We start from the raw sequence: 21,502 nt of genomic DNA, 5'->3' as shown, positions 1-21,502 counted from the left end.
CAGAATTTAGCCATGGAAACTACCTAACTAGTTTTTTTTTTTTTAAATGTCTAATTAAGCTTAATCTTAAAAGTACAAAATGAAAAAAATCTAAATGTGTTTCAAATAATCTGAAATAGCAATCCTATGACAGTTATAACAACTGCAATTTCAAACACCAAGGCTTGCATAACTTCACAGTATAATCATCTCAAAACATGTGATCAAAAACTTTGGGCAGGAGTTTCTTTCATAAATCCTTTGAGGATAGCTACCACACTTTCGGCTTTGGGCATTTCTTCGTGTTCCACTTTAACGATCTCCAGAAGGATATCTCCACTACCACAGTTCGTTAGGAACATGAAACATTGAAACAAAGCATAATGAGTCATTTCAGCCCGCCAGAGAAATCTCTTCAAATTATCTGCGTCTTGTATGGCCTTTAGTTTAAAGTTCTCCAGGACTTGCCGGAAAAGAAAAGGGTTACCTCCGTCAGCACCATTCAAAAAAGCCTGCATTCCATCCTCACAAGACCAGTTGCTTCCTGCGCCATGGAACTGAGGCTGGGAGCTACTAGCGTCGATGATCACGGACTTACGCTGCTTCTCCGTGGTGGCCATGCACAGAGACGTCATGGTGCCTTCGTGAATAAGGCCTTGGAGACTGGCCACACTCAGAAGCCTGAGAATGTCTCTTTTTGCTTTTTCATCTGATTCTTTAACCTCAACAGGAGTATAACTCAGAGCAGCATGTAGCAGAAAGGTAAGCTTCTTCTGAAAGAGATGAGCCACCCTTTGGATTGGGCATACAGCATCCTCAAAACAGCTGCTCGGGTAGGACTGTATGCGCTTCTCCCCACCCCTTTCCTCACAGCTCCTGTTATTTTTCAGCCCTTGAATATGCTTGTCCAATTCAAGCCTGAAAAGCTCAAGTCCTTTTTCAGACCCTCCTAAAAGGCAGACCGTATACTCAAGAGTTATGTTCGGAGTCCGTCGTCGCTGTTTAGGGAAGCAGTTTTTCCTGTGGAAAAGGCAGTAGTAACAACTGATGCTGTAACCTGGAGTTCTCAGCTCCACTCATGCAACACTACCCAGCCCTTCAAAGACTGCTCCCTTAGAAAGATGCTTAGCGATGAAACTGTGCGGCTCTGCCTCCACTTCAGAGGGTAGATTAGTATCCGCCAAGGAGAGGCTGAAATCATCACCGGAGGGAGTTTCTGCATCTGTGCCACGTGGGCTTCCACCATCACTGTCCGCTCGCTGCTGTGCCAATCTGCTTCCACGGTAGCTGCAGACACAGTCGCGGCTGCTGGGCAGTGGCTTGAGTCTCCGCCCCTCGGTGGGGCTGCCCTCCTCGCTGCTCTCTCGCTCCCCGCTCACCTCCATCCAGCGATTCCTGCAAGGAGGGGAGCATGGCGGCGGCCTGTGAACGGCCCTGTACCTAAGTAGTTTTAATGATAAGCGTACCTTTGGGCCGAATCAGAACTATCACGGTGACCCATTAAAAGCTGTCAGTGATATTTTACAGTCCTTGTCCTACCCCCAATATCACTCTGAGTTCAGTGGCAAACATTTACTAAGACAGCAGACCTCACAGAGGTGTTAAAAAAAAGAAAAACTGTGCCTGCTGGTTGGCGTAGACCTCTGCTTACATCCATTGCCACAGAAAGACCTCCTGAAGGCAGTGTCTGTAGAGAACGTTCACATGAATCCAAAAAGTGAAAGGTAAGGACCGATGGGGACGCGCTGCGTAACTCAGCCAGACCCATGAGAACAGCTGTCCCTCGGTATCCGTGGGGGACTGGTCGCAGGACCCCTGCAGACACCAAAATCCACGAATGCTTAAGTCCCTGAGAGTTGCCCCCATATCCGTGGGCTCTGCGTTCTCAGATTCAACCAACCTCGGAGGCGGAACCCACAGACACGGAGGGCCAACTGTATTTCAAAATAACCGGAAAATTCCTTTGTTTAGAAGTTTTTACTGAGTGCCTGCTCTATGCTAGACGCACTGCTCTGGGTGCTCACGAGAGAAGAGATACAGGCCGTCCACGTTTTCTCACAGACTCGCTGTTTTGTTTTCAGATTCCTTATCAGGGGCGCACGATGCTCTCATGAGACACAGGAGAAGGTGATTTCTAAAATTCAGACTCTATTCAGCAGAGAATGGGGTCATCCTGGCAACTGGCTCTTTGGGCACAGTGATGAGATGGAGGAGATTAAAAACAAAGTCCACCCCCCCAAAAACAAGGTTTTTGAGGACGGAATACGCTCACGCAGACCATCCCTGTAAACTGCCACTGTCGCCTCACTGACTGGTATTGTTAAAATAGCATCTTCTGCAAATATAGGAATTTTTCCGCTTTGGGGGAAAAAACCCCAAACTGAAACATGTGCTTAGAAAGTTCTGGAAACATTCTGTATGCACTCAGCTACATCCCCCTAGGGTGTTCCTGAGCATCTGCACAGCCAAAGGGCACGGATTCCCTCAGGGTAGGAGGGTGTGGCCAAGTGCACGGCAGCAGTAAGCGGAAATAGTCCAGTAAGTGTGCAGAGAAGGGCACCCACCATCACCACGCACCGAAGTGGGAGTTCTCTTCACCAGGAAAATTAACGTGTGGGCCACTTACTGCTGAACACTTACGTACTGCAGGATTTAAGACTGAAAAATATCTTAAAGCACATTTCTTAAGTGGACCTCATCCTCTTGGAATTGATCTGCGGTTTTCAACTGGGAGCAACTTTGCCCCCCTGGGGATATCTGGCAATGTCTGGAGACATTTTTGCTTGTCAGTTCTGGGGTGGGTGCTCCTGGTATCTAGCGGGTAGAGGCCAAGGATGCTTTGAAACCTCCCAACTACAACACACAGGATGTCCCTACAACGAAGAATTATCAGGTCCGAAATGCCAAGCGTGCTGAGCTGGAGAGATCCGGGATCAGACTTATGGCTCATGGGGAACACCGAGGTACATCCTAGTGAACTTTATTGCTTTTTCCCTTAAGTATTTTTCTAAATTAAAAAAAAAAATCATAGTAGCAGTGCTCCTGGAAGATGAATTTTTTTGAACAGGTGAAGGCACTGTTGATGACGTCAGCCGGACCATTTTAGAAAAAGTAGATTAGAATATCGGGAAAAGCAGGAACAACATAAATTCTCTTCTTGCACAGGGAGCCCATGCCCTCTTGAAGTTGTAAAGCAAGTGGGTGTTAAAAAGCTGAAGGTATTTATAGATGGAAGATAACGCCCATTGGCGTTTTCCATCAAATGCACAAGAATTACACCGAGTCACTGCTTTAAGAATGGTCGCGATGGTTGTGGAAGTCCCATCCGCAGCATTTGAGAGGGACTCAATAGAACGTGACTGAAAAGCGATGTGCCCCTCTTATTGCAATGGGGACTTTGGCAGGAGCTTCAGGGACGCCAGAGATGCCATAATGGCCCCAGTTTCATACCTGCCGCACACCAGAAGGAAACGAAACCACCCCTTTCTGCCAATTCCTGGCTCTGATAGAATGTTTTTTGTCTTCTCTGGGACAACATCTGGGCTAAGAGAAAAGATGGCTGTAGCTTTTCTGAACAAAATTCAGAAATACCACACACTTCCCAGTTGCCAGTCAGTAAGAGCTTTCCCTTTTTTGAGTTTACTTGTTCCAGTGCTTATAGTCACCATCTTGGCCAGTTTACACTCAACCAGCTTGGCTGGTCTGCGACCAAGTCATTTTGTTCTTTCAAATTCCATAACTGTATGAATTCTCATGGAGTCTGGTTTGGGGCTCTTCTGGGAGAAGAGGGAAGAAGGAGGGATTCACATCCAGACGGCACCAGCAGTGCAGTTCCCTGGGGCCTGATGGGTTCTGTCCTGGGTTTCATCTTCATTTAGAAAGGAACCTCCTGGTTATGAAGACATGGCATCTGATTCCTCATGCTCCCTGAAATGGCTCTGAACAAAGGAGGGGGATATGCAGCTGGAATGGGACACACACTATGGAGAAGTTGCATCTTGGAAAATGAGATCATCATCCTGTGGGACCATCATGGGGAAGGTACAGGAGGCTCCAGTCACCCATCACCTGGCCTGTGTCTACTGAGGGGCAAGAGGGTAGAAGGGGAGCCTAAAGCAGTCAGAGATAAGTCAAAAGTTCTAGTCGGTGGGTTTCCCATATGCCTCAAAGATGCAATTCACCCAGAAGGTCCACTTGTTATATAGGCTTAATTTTGGGGTCCAATTCACTCATCTAGCATGATTTCCTTTAGACTGGCTTTAGGGAGTCTACACTGGGAGCAGAGGAAAGTGCATATCCATACAAATCTAAAATCTTCTTTTTCTAGAAATTTCAGTCTCCTAAGTCTCAGTTCAGCCCCAATTTTTGTCTTTAAAATAAAGACTGTTATGAGAGGCAAAGAAGGACACTACATAATGATCAAGGAATCAATCCAAGAAGATACGATTGTAAACATATATGCACCCAACATAGGAGCACCTCAATACATAAGGCAAATGTTGACAGACAGAAAAGGAGAAATTGACAGTAACACAGTAATAGCGGGGGACTTTAACACCTCACTTACATCAACAGATCATCCGTACAGAAAATCAATAAGGAAACACAGGCCTTAAATGACATATTAGACCAGATGGACCTAATGGATATTTACAGAGTATTCCATCTGAAAGCAGGGAATACACATTCTTTTCAAGTGCACATGGAACATTCTCCAGGTCAGATCACATGCTGGGCCACAAAGCAAGTCTCGGTAAATTCAAGGAAACTGAAATCCTATCAAGCATCTTTTCTGACTAACGTTATGAGATGAGAAATCAGCTACAAGGAAAAAAAAAAAAAACTGCAAAAAACACAAACACGTGTTTTGGAGGCTAAACAATATGCTACTAAACAACCAATGGATCACTGCAAAAATCAAAGGGGAAATCAAAAAATACCTAAAGACAAATGAAAACACGATGATCTAAAACCTACGGGATGCAGCAAAAGCAGTTCTAAGAGGGAAGTTTACAGCGATGCAAGCTTACCTCAGGAAACAAGAAAAATCTCAAATAAACAACCTAACCTTACACCTAAAGCAACTAGAGAAAGAACAAACAAGACCCATAGTTAGCAGAAGGAAAGAAATCATAAAGATGAGAGCAGAAATAAATGAAATAGAGACTAAGAAAACAATAGAAAAGATAAATGAAAACTAAAAGCTGGTATTTTGAAAAGATAAACAAAATTGATGAGCCTTTAGCCAGACTCAGCAAGTAAAAAAGGGAGAGGGCCCAAATCAGTAAAATTAGAAATGAAAAAGGAGAAGTTACAACCAACACTACAGAAATACAAATGACCATAAGAGACTACTACAAGCAACTATTATACATTGTTAACCTTATAAAAGTCCTGTTCTCTCAAATACTTCTGACACCCTGAAACTCCTTGCGGGGGGGAAAAGTTGTGCTACAGACTTTTTAAGAGGGTTATATGCTAGAGGGTTATGTGTTTTAATTACTTTTCCCTAAGAATTAAAAGATAAAATGATTTCTGTGAAGTAGCATAATGATGCATTAATTCAACATGATATTTCACAAGCTCCTCTAAATTTAACATACTTAAAATGCATTGCTTCTGGAGAAAGTTCTGTATTTTCTTTAAATATAGTTCACATGCAGATTTAAGTATCTTTCATTTCATGCAAATGTACATTAATGCTTTTATATTTCATAATATTTGGACATCTTCATTCTGGCATTTTCTTACTCCAGTAACTTTCTGTTTTCTGCACAGCTAATCTATGTAAATTAACGTTTACATCAGTCTTATATAGGCACATAAGATGAGATCTAGACAGACAGATTCCCAAAGAGCCATTCTCTAAAACCCTGCCAGGAACCACAGACACAGCCAGTGTCTAACTTCCTCTGGCTGAACCCATCCATCCCAGGTTTCTTCTTCTAATTCAAGGGCCCAGACATGCCATGTCTGGGGCTTTCTCTCTGTCTACCATTGTATCCGAACACTCCCAGTCTTATCCCCAGTTCAGAAGTCAGCACCATCTAGATGTTTTTGCAGTGACTTATCCTCATCTGTACTGAGAAGTTTCACCCATAGAGAAACATGATGTTGAAGAAGGCCAGGCACTCAGATCGGTCAGATTCCCTCAAATCCAGCCCAGCAGATGGGCGTGGGCCCTTAACGTTCCGGAGGAAGAAATGTGAGCATCCTTCTTGGCACAGAGAGACCACGTGCTGGGTGGGGAGACACAGTCACGTATGGCTGATATCCACACGTCATGTTGATGGAATCGGAGATGAAGTTAAAAGCATTATTTTAAAAGAAGACTGTGGCTTTCAAAATGTGTCCTACTAAGGGAAAAATATATAATTGCTGCATTTTATTCTACATAAATACAGGGCAGAGAAGTAATCCCCTCACTCTCCCTACCTCCAACTCTGTTCCCGCCTGGATCCCCAACTAGGTATCCTCTGGTTGGGAGATGTGAGTGGGCTGGCAGTCACCATGGCAACGGTACACACTTGCATTGAGTTTGGGGATTCTCGCTTCTACTGCCCAACTCGGTAGCCAAAACATAAGCAAGAGCAGGCAGATTTTTCAAGAGTCTATCTGTTCCCAGCCCTCTTTGCAGGGTCAAGAACGGTTGTTTACTTTGGGCACAGGGTCTTATCTGGAGCAAACAGCTAGATTTTAATTTGCAACCCATTAAGCTAATTGGAAAGTGCATGTCACCTCCAACATCAGCTGGGTGAATTCTTCATTACTGAGGAATGAAGGCTTCCAGTCCTGCTGAATGTCACAGATTTCCGTTTGCGCTGAGACTTCTAAAAAAAAAAAAAGCATAAACAAGCTTTTAGATGGGAAGGCACCTAGAAATTGGAATTAACAGATGAAGCACACGTTATTTCTATGTGATTTTGCGTAAATGTGTAGTGTAATGAAAGAAGCTGATATAAGGACATAGGTTACTCTGATTTCTGAGGACCCGGTGCTTTGGATACAATGGGCTTAAAAACACCTCTTGACGTTTTCACACCCCTTTAATGAGGCTTCTGTGAGGAGAGAAGCCCACCCTCTGCACTGGGTGTAGTGCCTACAATTAGCAGGTGGTACCATGCCCTTGAATTTCTACATGACAAAGCCCATCAGCGGCTGGAGTTATGTGGTTGCCACCTCTCAAGGCAACAGGAACAAGGACAGGGATGGAGGGTCACATCCTTAAGCTGCTTCCTCATGGTCAAGGTGAAACAAAACGCTTCAGTGAGCTGGTATTTTCAAAATTCCAGAAACATCTTAGGTGCGTAGTATCTAACCTACTGTGTCTGTGCAGATTGTAATGTATTTTTCAGCATTTCCAGTTCCTGAAGTATAATGTGCTATAACAAAAATATGTCACTTAGTTGCTTTTAAGGCCAGAATTTACTCTTCCCAAAACTTTTCTGGGTTAATCTGTACTTTGCCCGTTTCAAGTAACTACCTCGTTTGGAAGACGTTTTTCGTATTTGTAAATTTAATAGTCATGGGTCTACACAGGACTCCTTAAACCCTCTAGCGCTCCTGCCCTTTTGTCTTTTCTTTACCATAGTTGATTGAAATTGGTTTTTACTATTCATGACTTAGAATAATTTCCTTCTGCTTCACAACTCGGTAACTTCATGTAAATTCTTAGGATTTTTGTCAAGCTCGGGAAAACAATCAAGTTTCTTTCCTATAAAAACTGTAAGATTTCAGGGCATTTCACTTTTTTTTGGTTTACTGACTAATCTTCAAACCTCTTTTTTGTTTTTTAATTTTTATATAATTTTTAAAGGTTACTTTCCATTTACAGTTATTATAAAATATTGGCTCTATGCCCTGTGTTGTACAATACATCCTGGAGCCTATCTTACACCCAATAGTTTGTGCCTCTCAGTCCCCCAGCCCTGTATTGTCTACCCCCTCCCACCGCCACTGGTAACCACTAGTTTGTTCTCTATAGCTGTGAATCTGCTTCTTTTTTGTTACATTCACTAGTTTGTTGTATTTTTTAGATTCTACATATAAGTGATAGCACACACAGTATTTATCTTTCTCTGTCTGACTTATTTCGCTTAGCATAATGCCCTCCAAGTCCATCCATATTGCTGCAAATGACATGATTTCACTCTTTTTTATGGCTGAGTAATATTCCACTGTATATATGTACCATATCTTCTTTACCCATTCAAGTGTCGTTGAACACTTAGGTTGTTTCCATGTCTGGCTTCTGCCTTTTTGGAAGAGGGTGCTTTATTAATAAAATATCTCTTATAAGATTATTACAGGGAGCTCAAATGCTATACTGAATATATTTGTTTTTCCTTCAGTTTATCCTCCATCTTTAACCAATGTTTTGCTCCACTTTATGTAGTAAGAGGTTTCTTTAGGGGTTATTTTCTTGGTGCTAAGAAAAACCCACGTAGCTATGATTTACTTCTTTACCTCAGAGAGAATCATATTCTGTTCAACAACTTCCTAGAAAATGCAAATTGTTCAGGCAGATAATCTATAAACTTAAACGAGGAGAGGCATTTAAAGGCCTTCTCCTTTGACGCTGTGTTGTTGGTAGTTTCTCTGCAGGGAGTTTGGCGAGTTCATCCTGACATCTGAGTGAATGGATGTGAATGGATGAAAGTGGTCACTCCTGAATGAAGATGCTGTGAAGGGTGAGTTACACGTGTGACTCTGTAAACCTCCCCGAGTTCAGTCACCCCGCATTCCCTGTGGGGAAGAGATCTCCCTTCTTGACTTCTGAAAGAATTTTTGCTGCTCTTGCACACAACTGAAGTTTTGTCTTTCATGATTTGAAAGGAGCCCAAAAGAGCCACTAACAGCCATTGGTCACTGAACACAGGAAGAAACCCAGGAAAGGAAACCGTGGTGGACAGGTAGTCAGCCAACAGCACTGAAGGGCCACCGGCGGGGACCAGCGTGGGGACCCCTCTCAGCTGATGCCACTGTGGCCACAGGCTGTGCCCAGTGAAAGGCATCCTGGGAAGCAGAGGCCAGGTGCTACACAAACATCTGGGCTAGTTATCGTTCTGGGGTCCCAGCTGAGCCAAAGAGGAGAGGATGAAACTCCCAGTTCCTCAGATCAATGACTGCGACCCTTTTACCACTTAGAAAAGAGATGGACTTGCGGCTATGCTTATCAACGAACCCATAAATACCCTCCCCCTTTTCCCAACACATACGCTCTTCTGTAAAATTCCTCTGACCGTCAGGATGAAACTGTAGGTTAATCGTCTGTCTAGGAGAAGAGTCTTTCTGGCAGCCCAAATCTGATATAGACAAGGACCATCCAACTTACATTTCTTTTAGCTCATTCAGTATGACTAGATACTTTCCACAGCAACAGCATAATAACACTGAAAGCTGCCATTTCATTCACTTTGATTTTCAATAATCTGATTACAGCCCTTGCAAGTTAAGGTTCCATCCATAGCACGTTAAAAAATAGACAGATAACATGTCTCCGAGCAAGTTAAACTGGGAAATCGAATTCAGTGTTATAATCGTATCTCTACCGGCATTTTACGGGAACCATATTACAAGCTATAGGTGACAGGGCAGGATTAGCAAAGCAGTATCGTCAGAGTGGTTCTAAACAGCAAGGGAAGCACAACCATCTGGGAGCAATTTTGCAGGGGAACATTGCAATCAGAAGCTGAACCCCCAAAGTCTACCAGAGTTTAAGTTGTACTTGTGCCCTAGAACGTTCACCTCCCAATAGCTCGTGCTACGCATGAACAAGCAGGTACGATTTTAGGTTATATACGGTCAAGGAGGAGTCTGGAAAATGGGGCAGAAAATAGGCTGGATGGGGTAACTGTCACCCTGTCCAACAGGGACATTTCTCCTTGTTCTGCCGCCATCTCCACCCCACCCCCACTCACTAAGGCAGACGTACGGAAGGGGCAAGGATGAAGACTAGAATTTGATGTTGGGAGAAAGTGACACTGAATCAGCTGAGACTCGCACAGGCAGAGGAAAGCACACAGGTCAGCCTGGTCTCGTAGAAGTAACGTTTCCACGGGTGTGGATGACTGCCCAATATGCCTTGCTATCCACATAGTTTAGGGGTTTCTCTCCTGTAACAGATCCTGATGACACAACAGTTCCCTACAGAGAAACACGGTCAGATTCTCATTTTGAGTTGGATTACTCCAAAGAGAAAACGTATGCACTCCAGGGTCAAGGTGTATCTCCCAGGCTGAGAAAAGAGGGATGCCTGACAGATTATTGAGGGAAGAGCTAAATAATTATAACGAGTACCTGCACCTCATCATCATGCCTGACGTATCACGTGGTCCACCTTCAGTGTGAAGGCAGAAAGCACATCTAAATCCACAGTTCTTAACCCTGGCTGCATGCTGGAATCACCTGGGCAGCTTTAAAAATACTGATGCTTAGGCCTGACCCAGGGGTGAGCTGGTCAGAGGCTCCCCACACCCACCACAGTAGTGTTGGCCTGTTTTTATGGTGTAAATTCTCAGACCCTGGCTGATTTCTAGCTGCCAACTTGATGGTAACTGGCTTGGAAAACTCTTGAAAATTTAACCATCACCTTTTGCAAGCTGGTTTGAGCCCGCTCCAGCTCACAACCTGGGTTCCACCCCTAGAAATTCTGAGGTGTTGGCCTGTGAGGTGTGACCCAGTTACATGTATTTTTAAAAGCTCCTCAGGTGATTCTAAGGGGCCACCAAGGCTGAGAGCCAGTAGTCTAAGTGGCTACACTAATAAACAGCTATAGTGTAGCTATGACGTCTCTATCTCTAAGCGTCCCATAAATCATGTCTTGCAGAGAAGCAGTACGGTGTAATGTTAAAAACTTGGGCTCTGGACACAGAATGCCTGGTTTAGATTCTGTACCTTCCTGGCTGTCTGATAATAGTGGCTGAACATCTCTGTGCCTCGGTTGCCTCATCTGTGAAAAGGTACCAACCCAAAGGGTCACTGTAGGGCTCAGATGAGATACACTCCAGTGAGTTACTCTATGCAGCCCTTAGAACAATGCCTGCCTGGCTCCAGGTGAACCCCGAATTAATGCTAACCATGCTGTCCTCCACTCCACTGCAGACGCTGTGGAGTTCATGTCCATCTGGATTATAAGTTAAGTTATTGTTTGTTTTTGTTTTTTGCTTTAATCTAAATTTTGGTCCAACCAGGATGTTTCTCAATAAAATCTGTCTTGGATTTTCTATTTCTTTTGAATGTGGAATAAGGATGAGGGAGATCTGGGGTTGATCCTGGTTGCATTTCAGGGGCCTGTGTGGAGTAGGCCTTAGTCTTAAGAAGAAGGTGAGATGGACACAGGCACTCCTGGTGGGAGGAGGCTGCATTTCTGCTGACGGATCCTTTCCAGGTCCCAGATTTGACAATTCTGTAATTCCACAGTGGACAGAGCCCAACATAAATGTCACACTGATGAACCTGATCTCAGCTGTCCTATTTCTCAGTGGCACTGACCTAGTTTGAGTAATTTGCACACAATATCTTGGTAATCAAACCAACCTGCCCTTTCATTTAGCTAAATCATCATTTAGGAAATATAACCATTCTGCTTAAATTATTGGGGGCAATCAAATATTGCTGCAATCCTTTATTCTTGTTCCCGGCTTGACTGTTCTTCCCTGACTTTTAACAAAAGCAATTAACGTATTCTTTACTCTCCCCTGGGCAGCCTTGGGGTAAAAAAGGAGATATATCATTACTGTCACATTTGTAATAGGTATACACAATCATTACAGAAATAATAAAAGAATAACAAGTACAATGAAACTTTCTAGTGTCCCAGCTGTGCCCTCTTCCATGAAATCATCTTGTCTAGGAAAATGTTCAGTGAAGGAGAAGCATCACGGTAAGCACAGAAGATCTGTAATTATCTCCTCAGTAATCTGACATTTCTGACTTTAATATGTTTGGTGTCATGGCTAAGGAAAAAAAAAAAAGAATTCTGTTCTTGCTTGTTAGTAGCTCCTGAACCCTCCCCTAACTCTTCAGTTTTTTTGTACCATCCACAGGGGAGCAGTAGTGCAGGGTGGGCCGTGCTAAGAGGTAAAAGGGTTGGAAGGAGAGTAAAATGGAGACAGGATGATTTGAGAAAGACATGAGTTCAAGGATGGATTCAAGTAATAAGTTCATATAATGGAATACTAGGTACCAATGAAAATGAATTAGCCATTGCACTGGAAGAATACAGATTAGTCACACAAACATCATGTTCATAATGTATGATTTCATCTGAGTGAGGGCCCAACAGATGAAACCAGTCTCTGGTATTAGAAGTCAGCCAGAGAATACCTTTGGGGAAAGCAGAGGTAAATAGGAAGGGGCAACTATTGGGGAAGCTTCTATTTCTTGACCTGGGTGTTGGCTTCCTGGCTGTATTCACTCTGTCATAACTAATTCAACTGTACAGTTATGATCTGTGTATTTTCTGTATGAGTGTTATACCTTTATAAAGTATTGAAAAGTTAAAAAAAAGAGTGGAGTGCTGGAATAACTAGATAGTCACATGTAAAAGGATGAATTTTGACTCCCTACTTTTACTCCATATACAAAAAATTAATTCAAAGTGGATCAAATATCTAAATGTTTAACCTATGGCTTACATCTAACTGCTTAAATTATAGCTTAAAATTATAAAACTATTAGAGGAAAATATAGATTTAAACCTTCATGACCTTCATCGACAACAGTTTCTTAGATATGATACCTAAAGCACAAGAAACCGCCACCACCACCAAGAAGATAAGTTGGATATCATCAAACTTAAAACTTTCCTATGTCAAAGGACATCATTAAGAAAGTGAAAAGACCACCCACAGAATGAGGAATGTATTTACAAATTATATATCTGATAAGGGTCTAGTATCCAGAAATCTTACAACTCAATAGCAAAAACATAAATAATCCAATTAAAAATGGGCAAACGATTTGAATAGACAGTCTCTAAACAAGACATATAAATTTGCCATGTGCCAGTAAGCCCATGAAAAGCTCAACATCATTAGATATTAGGGAAATGGAAATCAAAACCACAATGAAATATCACTTCTTATCAACCAGGAAGGCTATAATAAACACACACACACAATCAGACAATAACAAGTGTTGGTGAGGATGTGGAAAAACTGGAATCTTCATCCATTGCTGCTGGGAATGTAAAAATGGTACCACTGCTGTGGCAAACAGTCTGGCAGTTTCTCAAAAATTTAAACACCAAGTTACCATTCGACCAAGCAATTCCACTCCTAGGTATACCCAAGAGAACTGAAAATATATATCCACTCAAAAACTTGTATAGGAATGTTCACAGCAGCATTATTTAACAGCCAAAAAAGTGAAAATAGCCCAAATACCTGTCAACTGGTAAACAGATAAGTGAAGTGGTATATCCTCACAATAGAATATTATTTGGCCATAAAAAGAAATGAAACACAGATACTTGCTAAAATAAGGATGCTAAGTGAAAGAAGCCAGAAACAAAAGACCACGTATTGTATGATTCCATTTGCATGCGATGCCCAGAACAGGCAAATCTATAGAGACAGAAGGTATTCAATAGACCAGTGCTTGCCAAGACTTGGAGGGAGGGTGGAAAAGGGAAGTGACTGCTAGTGGGGTACAGGGTTTCTTTGGGGGATGATAAAATTAGATAGTGTCTATGGCTGCACAACCTGTGAGTATACTAAAAGCCAGAGAACTATAAACTTTAAAGTAGTCAATTTCATGCTATGTGAGTTACATCTCAATTAAAAAATGGATTTGATATTAAGTCAATTAGCTATTTTTGATTACTTTTTTCCATGGTATTTTTTTTCCCATGGTATTAATTTTTTCCTTCTACCTAAACTCTTTGGTAGAAGGCCAAAGAGTTTAGGGGCGGTGGCGGCAATGGATGGCGACACCAGTACCGTCTGATCCACTGGAAAATGAATACCTGGTCATGGCAGGGCTGTACGAAAAGGCTTGCTCCAGACATTTTTAATCAAGATGCTTCCATTGTTAGTGCCGCCCTGCTTGGGTTGGGTGCGACCTGTGAGTCTGCTCTGGATTCCCTCTTCTGGCTGAGAAAGCAATTTGGGAGGTGAGTGTCCTGTCCCAAACCTGCCGGAGACAGGGTTTCTCTAGAGGGTGGAGCGCCTTGGAAGGAGGAAACCTATGACGGAGGAGATCGGGTTTGCTGGGGAGGAAGAACCAAGCAGGAAGACCAACTTGATGAAGTCACTGCCAAAGGGAAATGGCAGGAAGAGAGTAAAAACGGAGAGAAGCGTAACCATTACCATTGTGTTTCTGCAGGAATCCGATGACCTTCTCCAGCACGGTGGTCTTGTCCATCTTCCGCGTGTTGCCAGGCAGCATGGAGCTGAGCTCTTTGATGAGAACATTGAACTGGTCCCGACGCTTCTTCTCAGACTTGTTTCGAGAAGCTCTGTCAACGCAAAATACACAGGTTACTGGAACATTCCACTTCTGGAAGCCTTCCTTACGGGACGGAGGCACTTTTGGTCAGAGTGTGTTCTGCTGAGATCACCTAATCAAAACTTTTCAAGGAAAGAAACATGCGCCATATTTCCGAGCTGAGTAACAGGGACAGAAAAAATGTTACGCTAGGCTCCTGGCCACAAAGAGAGACAGGATCAGTGAGTCATGCCTCAGATGCAAAATCTTACACATCGGCTCTGTGGCCAGATGCTCTGACTCCAGAGAACAAATGACATGCTGATTATCATGATAAACAGCCCCGAGGGGTTTGCTCTGACAGTCTGTCCTCAGGCCCAAACCAGGTCCCCTCCAACCCAGAGCGCCTAGCCCCCGATGCCAAGTCACGAGGGATAACCAGGCATCCTGAGTGTCCGGTAGACAGCCAGTGCCACCCAGGGCACACGTCCTGCCCACTGCCCCAGAGCTCATCGTCCTGTTGGGGAGTCCAGGCACACCCCACACAAAACCATCTACAAGCCACGCACGGTTCAGAGGCAACGTGACAGGGACTGCATGTGACAAGCTGCTAAATGTTGCTGGACCCTTTTAAAAATGACATGGTGGAAACATCAATGCATGTTACTGAGTGAAAGAGCTAATCTGCAACGACTGCACACTCGAGGACTCCAACTCTATGACGTTCTGGAAAAGACAAAACCATGGCGACAGTAAAAAGATCAGCGGCTGCCAGGGCTTGAGGTGGGGGGGGGGAATGCACAGGTGGACAACGGGGATTTTCAGGGCTGTGAAACTGTTCTATATGATACTATAATGGCAGACGTGTGTCATATATTTGGCCAAACCCAGAGAATGTACAACCCCAAGAGTGAACCCTCAAGTAGACTACGGTCTTTGTGGGACAGTGACGTGTCAATGTAGTTTCATCAGTTGCAGCAAACGGACCAGGCTTGCTGGTGGGGTGTTTGTAATCGGGGAGGCTGTGCATATATAGCGACAGAGAGCATATGGAAAATCTCTGTACCTTCCACTCAATTTTGCTGGGAACTTAAAACTGCTCTAAAAATAGAGTTTTTTTTTTTTTTAAAAATGACACACTACACTGCACGCCTACAGAAGAGATCAAAGTGGAGCTGCTCAGTTTGAGGGGAAGGGATCTGCTCTGAGCCACTGAGGCACTGAGGCAGCCTAGGATCCCGGGAACTCGGATAGGAAATCGCGGCTGCAGGGGCTGCTCTATTAGACAAGGGACCAACCCGTCCCCCATAGCCTGTGGCACCCCAGAGGCCTTGATCCTTAGACACACCACAGGCCAACAGCCCCCTTACTCAAAGCTTACCCACCCCTCCCAAATTCACCCCAGATGGATTCGTTCCAGAAAGTCAGCTCACCGAGAGAGAGCAAGGGCCACAGCTGCAGGGTCCATTGCACTTGCTGGTCCAGGCCCCCTGGGGCCCGGGGTCAAGGTGCCTGGAGCAGCAGATCACCCACCAGGAGGCCACTGGCCAATGCGTGGTCAGGACAGGATGCTGGTGGCTTGTGACAACTCAGCAGGTTCCCCTCAGAGGGATTCGCCTCCCCTAGGGCAGGTACCAATATCCACAGATGTCAGTATCCCCATAGATACAGCTTCCCCAAACAGCCCTTAGAAACAGAGGCACACACCCCAAACACCCTTTCCCTTGATGCTGTGATGGCCACAACCATTCCGCTTGTCACTGCCTAATTGCACACGACCTGTCTTGGTTTCAACCCACCCGTACACAAGTCATCTTTTGCTGATTTCGCCTCAGTTTGGAGGGTTTCCTGATAACAGCTGAGGTAATTCTTCACCGCTCACCTAAGGCGTGTGGTAGCTACCCTTACCTAAGGGTCTCTTCCTTTTCCTGACTTTTCCCTCTTTCCTCTCTCTCCTTGGATTTCTGGGAGGACCCGAAATCCTCAAGGCATTTCTACAAAGGCCTCATTCCTAGGCTAGTCACCAGCTTCAAGTACACTCTCTCCCAATCTCTCCCACAGTCTGACTGCAGGTGTAGCAGTAAGATGCCGAGGTGCCTTTGTGCCAGTCCAAGGTGAAAAGCATACTGTTCAAACACGTGGGAGAGAAGAAAGGAACCTTTTAACTTTCTGAGTGACTGTCTATGCATTATAAATAATTTTTTGGCCTAGATTTGAAGAGTGACATGCAACCTCCTTAGTCAAAAAAAGCTCTGTTCCTGTCCTAGTTTGCCCATTATAAATTATTGGTGAGCAGATAACACCCAGCTCATTATGACTCTGTTCTCTTCTTCAGTGGGTATAATGACAATGAACACAGCCTGGCAGAGACAATGATGAAGGCTTATATCATTAGTGACGGGAACACAAGCTTGTTTCTGTCAGCCTCCGCCTGGGAAACATGATGGTGCCCACTGGAAATTGGTCAGTGTCAGCTGAATCCACAGCTCTGAGCCAAAAAGGAAAAAAAAAAAGCCTTAAATGACCTTATTTCTGATAAGGAGGTCTGCTCGGCAGGCCCCGAGACCACCACGCCTAAGGCACTGGGAAAACAGGTTGAAAGACACTTAAACAATCAGCCTTTGGGTTTGTTTTTTTCTTTAAGGCGTTATTTATGTTCAGTGAAACGCATCCATTTTATGCGCGTAGTTTGATGAATCTTGGTAACTGGAACCACCACCAAAATTGAGCCGTAAAGCAGCTCCTTCATCCTAAAAGGGTTTCTCCTGCATCTTCGCTGCTGATCTCCCCCGACCACAGCCCCGGGAAACCACTGGTCTGCTGTCACTGTAGTTCTGTCTTTTCGAGGATTTCATATAAATGGAATCAGATAGCACAGAATCTTTTTTTTTTTTTTTTTTTTTGCAGTACGTGGGCCTCTCACTGCTGTGGCCTCTCCCGTTGCGGAGCACAGGCTCCGGACGCGCAGGCTCAGCGGCCATGGCTCACGGGCCCAGCCGCTCCGCGGCATGTGGGATCTTCCCGGACCGGGGCACGAACCCGTGTCTCCTGCATCAGCAGGCGGACCCCCAACCACTGCGCCACCAGGGAAGCCCAGCACAGAATCTTTGACTTTTATTTAGCATAAAGTTTTGGCGATTCATCCATGCTGTTGCATATATTAATACTTCATTCCTTTTGACTGCTGACTAGTATTCAATTGGGCTGTTTCTACTTCGGGGGTATTAAGAATAATGCTGCTCTTATTATACAACACGGGGAATAAAGCCAATGTTGTGGAATAATTGTAAATGGAAAGTAACCTTTAAAATTTGTATAAAAATTAAAAATATAATAACACTGAGTATTCATTTCCTTGCCTTTGTGTAGACACAGGGGTAAGTACAAAGGTATGAAACTGCTGGGTCATCTCATAAGAGTATGTTTAACATTGTAGCATAGTACCGTACAGTTATACAAAATGGCTGTCCTGTTTCTGCATTTCCACCTGCAACGTATGAGAGTTCCTGTTGCTCCACATCCTTGCAAACACTTGGCATTGTCGGTCTTTCTTCACTTTAGCCACTGTAGTGTTATCTCATTGTGGTTTTAATTGGCATTTTTCTCATGATGAGTGATGTCAGCATCCTTTCACATGCTTAACCCTCTTTCGTATACCTTCTTTTGTGAAGTGTCTCTTCAAATCTTCTGCCCATTTTTCAATTGGGTTGTTTGTCTTCTTTTTATTGAGTTTAAGAGAGAGAAAAAAAAGAGAGAGGAGGTCCAGGAGGAAGGGAAGGGGTGTGTGTGTGTGTTTTACACATCCATTGATACAAGCCTCAGCCTTTGACTTTGAATGCGGGGCTCAAAGAGCTCCAGCTTATCTTTTCTGATGTCTCCCACGGGACACTGGTGACATAGATTACACTCGCTGGGCACTTACTATGTAACAGCACTATTTTAAGTGCCCTACATGTATTCATTCCTTTAATTCTCACAATGACCCTTGCAGGTAGGTACTGTTATCATTCCCATTTCACAGGTGAAGCTGAGGCACTGAGAGGCTGTATAACTCCCGACGTCACAGGACTACGAAGTGGTGAAGGCCAACTCAGGTGCCCATGCTATGAAGCACTGCACTCTCCCACCTCCCTCTACAACTCCCTCTACAACTCCCTCATTCTCTCCACATCTGTAACCCCTGGAAGCCCCGGTTCTGTTCTCCATCATTGTGTTCTCTTCTTGAGAATGTCACATAAACAGAATCAGACAGCATGTAAACTTATGAGCTGGCTTCTACCCAGCACGATGCCTTTGAGGTTCGTCCAAGTTGCTGCACCTACCAACACCTTCCCCTTCTCATGGATGAGTAGTTTTCTACTGCATGGATGTAACACAGCTGGCTTATCCATTCGCCTGCTGAAGGAGATTTGGGTTGTTTCCCGTTTTTGTTCATAAGTAGAGATGCTGTAAACATTTGTGTACAGGTTTTTGTGTGAACCTAAGTTGTCAGCTCTCTGAAGTAAGTAACCTGGGAGTAGGATGGCTGGATCACGTGGAAGGTGTATGTTTAACTTTCTAAGAAACCGCCAGACTGTTTTCCAGGGTGGCGGTACCCTTTTCTCTCTTGCTAGCGATGTGGAAGTGGTCCAGATGTTCCACATCCTCAAGGGGAGTTAGTATTGTCAGTACTTTTTGCTTTAGCTCATCTAAGAGATGTGCAGTGCTATCTCATTGGGCTTTCATTTGCATTTTTCTAATCGCTAATGATGTTGAACATCTTTTCATGTACTTTTATGCCATCTGTATATCCTCTTTGGTGAAGCATCCGTTCATGCCCTTCGGCATTTTAAAATGGGGCTGTTTGTTTCCTTACTGTTGAGGTTTGAGAGTTCGTTATATATTCTGATACAATCCTTTGTCAGACATGTGATTTGTCAATATTTTTCCAGCTTGCCTTTTCATTCTCTTAATAGGGGTCTTTCACGGAGTAGAAGTTTTAAACTTTGATGAAGCCCAAGTTAATTTTTTGCTTTTTATGGCTTGTGCTTTGGTGTCAGATCTAAGAACTCCTGGCCTAACCTCAGGCCACGAAGATTTTCTCCTGTGTTTTCTTCTAAGAGTTTTACACATTTTACCTTTAGACTTATGATCCATTTTGAGTTATTTTTATAACATGTAAGGTTTAGGTGAAAGTGTGTTTGCATATGGCTGTCCAGTTGTTCCAACTCCACTTTTCTGAAATGACATTTCTACGTTGAATTACCTTTGCACCTTTGTGAAAAATCGATTGGTCAACTTTATGTGATTCAGTTTCTGGATTATCTATTCTCTGTTTGTTCCAGGGACATGAGGAGCTTTCCCTCCACCAGTACCATACTGTGCAATTACTATAGTTTTATAGTAAGTCTTAAAATTAATAATGTGATTCCTCCAACTTTATTCTTTTTCAAAATTATTTTGACCATTCTAGTGCTTATGCCTTTCCATTAAATTAAAAAAAATTATTTTATATTGGAGTATGGTTGATTTCCAATGTTGTGTTAGTTTCAGGTGTACAGCAAAGTGATTCAGTTATACATATACATATATCTATTCTCTTTCAGATTCTTTTCCCATATAGGATATTGCAGAGTAATGAGTAGGGTTCCCTATGCTATATAATAGGTCCATGTTGATTATCTATTGTATATATAGGAGTGTGTATATGTTAATCCCAAGCTCCTAATTTATCCCTCCCCTCCACCTTTCCCCTTTGGTGACCATAAATTTGTTTTCTAAGTCTGTGAGTCTGTTTCTATTTTGTAAATAAGTTCATTTGTATCATTTTTTTCCCCCAGTTTCCACATATAAGTGATATTATATTGTCTTTCTCTGTCTGACTTACTTCACTTAGTATGATCATCTCTAGGTCCATCCATGTCGCTGCAAATGGCACTATTTCATTCTTTTTTAATTTGATCATTCTGGTGCCTATGCCTTTCCATTACATTTTACAAGGAATTTGGTTTTTTTTTTTTTTGCGGTACGCAGGCCTCTCACTGTTGTGGCCTCTCCCGTTGCAGAGCACAGGCTCCGGACGCACAGGCTCAGCGGCCATGGCTCACGGGCCAGTCGCTCCGCGGCATGTGGGATCTTCCCGGACCGGGGCACGAACCCGTGTCCCCTGCATCGGCAGGCGGACTCTCAACCACTGCGCCACCAGGGAAGCCCCAAGGAACTTGTTTTTATCTACAAAGAGTTCTGCTGGGATTTTGATTGGAATTCTTTTAAATCTATGGACCAATTTGGGGAAAACTGGTATCTTTACTCTGTTGAGTCTTCCAATACATAAATACGTTGTCTTTCCATTTACTGGGGTCGTCATTGATTTCTGTTAGGAGCATTTGGCAGTTTTTACATACATATTTCACACGTTTTATTAGATTTATACCTAAGTATTTCATTTTGGGGGATTGATTATAAATTATGTTTTTAATATCAGTTTCTAATAGTTTTCATAGCTAACCTATAGAAAGATGATTGATTTGTGTGTTTTAACTTTGTATCCTGTGACCTTGCTAAATTCGCTTATTAGTTATAGGAGCTTTTTTTTTTTTTGGTAGGTCTCTCCGGATGTTCTATATACACAATCATGTCATCTGTGAATGAGGAAAGTGTTGTTTCTTTTTTTTCCAGTCAATATGCCTTTGATTTCTTTTACTGTCTCATTACTCTGGTTAGAACTAGCGGCATGACGTTGAATAAAAGTCATGAGAGCAGATAACTTTACCTTGTTTACCATTTTAGGGGGAAAACATTCAGTCTTTTGCCATTAAGTATATTAGCCATAGGTTTTATGTAAATGCCCTTATGCCTTTTATGTAAATGCATAAATAGGAGGAAATTCCCTCCTACTCCTAGTTTGCTGAGAGTTTGTATCATGAATAGAAGTTGAATTTTGTCAAATTCCTTTTCTGCATCAATTAATATAATCATGTGGTTTGGTTTTTCTTCCATAGCTTTCAAACTTGGTGGGTTACACTGATACACTGACTGGTTTTCAAATATTGTATAGCCTTATTTTCCCTGGATAAAACTCTGCTTGGTCATGATGTATTTGATAGGCAGATAG

General features: G+C 43.3%; 1 protein-coding gene and 1 pseudogene across 3 annotated transcripts in view; both read right to left on the bottom strand.

The window, feature by feature from the left end:
* Positions 1-21,502, bottom strand: part of NPAS2 (neuronal PAS domain protein 2) — a 101,348-nt gene that overhangs the window by 57,303 nt on the left and 22,543 nt on the right. For both annotated transcript variants that reach the window (XM_082851750.1, XM_082851751.1), the window contains exons 2-3: positions 14,292-14,440; positions 6,718-6,809 (exon numbers count right to left, since the gene is read on the bottom strand). In XM_082851750.1, coding sequence (XP_082707876.1) covers positions 6,718-6,809; positions 14,292-14,440 — 241 coding nt within the window. The remainder of the gene's footprint in view (positions 1-6,717; positions 6,810-14,291; positions 14,441-21,502) is intronic.
* Positions 117-1,392, bottom strand: LOC309969683 (protein Njmu-R1-like; annotated as a pseudogene). The gene has a single exon. The product of its transcript is annotated as a protein Njmu-R1-like (transcript).

The sequence above is a fragment of the Leucopleurus acutus genome, assembly GCF_964270905.1.
Source record: "Leucopleurus acutus genome assembly, chromosome: 12".
NCBI classification, from domain to species: Eukaryota; Metazoa; Chordata; class Mammalia; order Artiodactyla; family Delphinidae; genus Leucopleurus; species Leucopleurus acutus.
The sequence above is the reverse complement of the archived record's forward strand: the minus strand, read 5'-3'. Positions and strand labels throughout refer to the sequence as shown.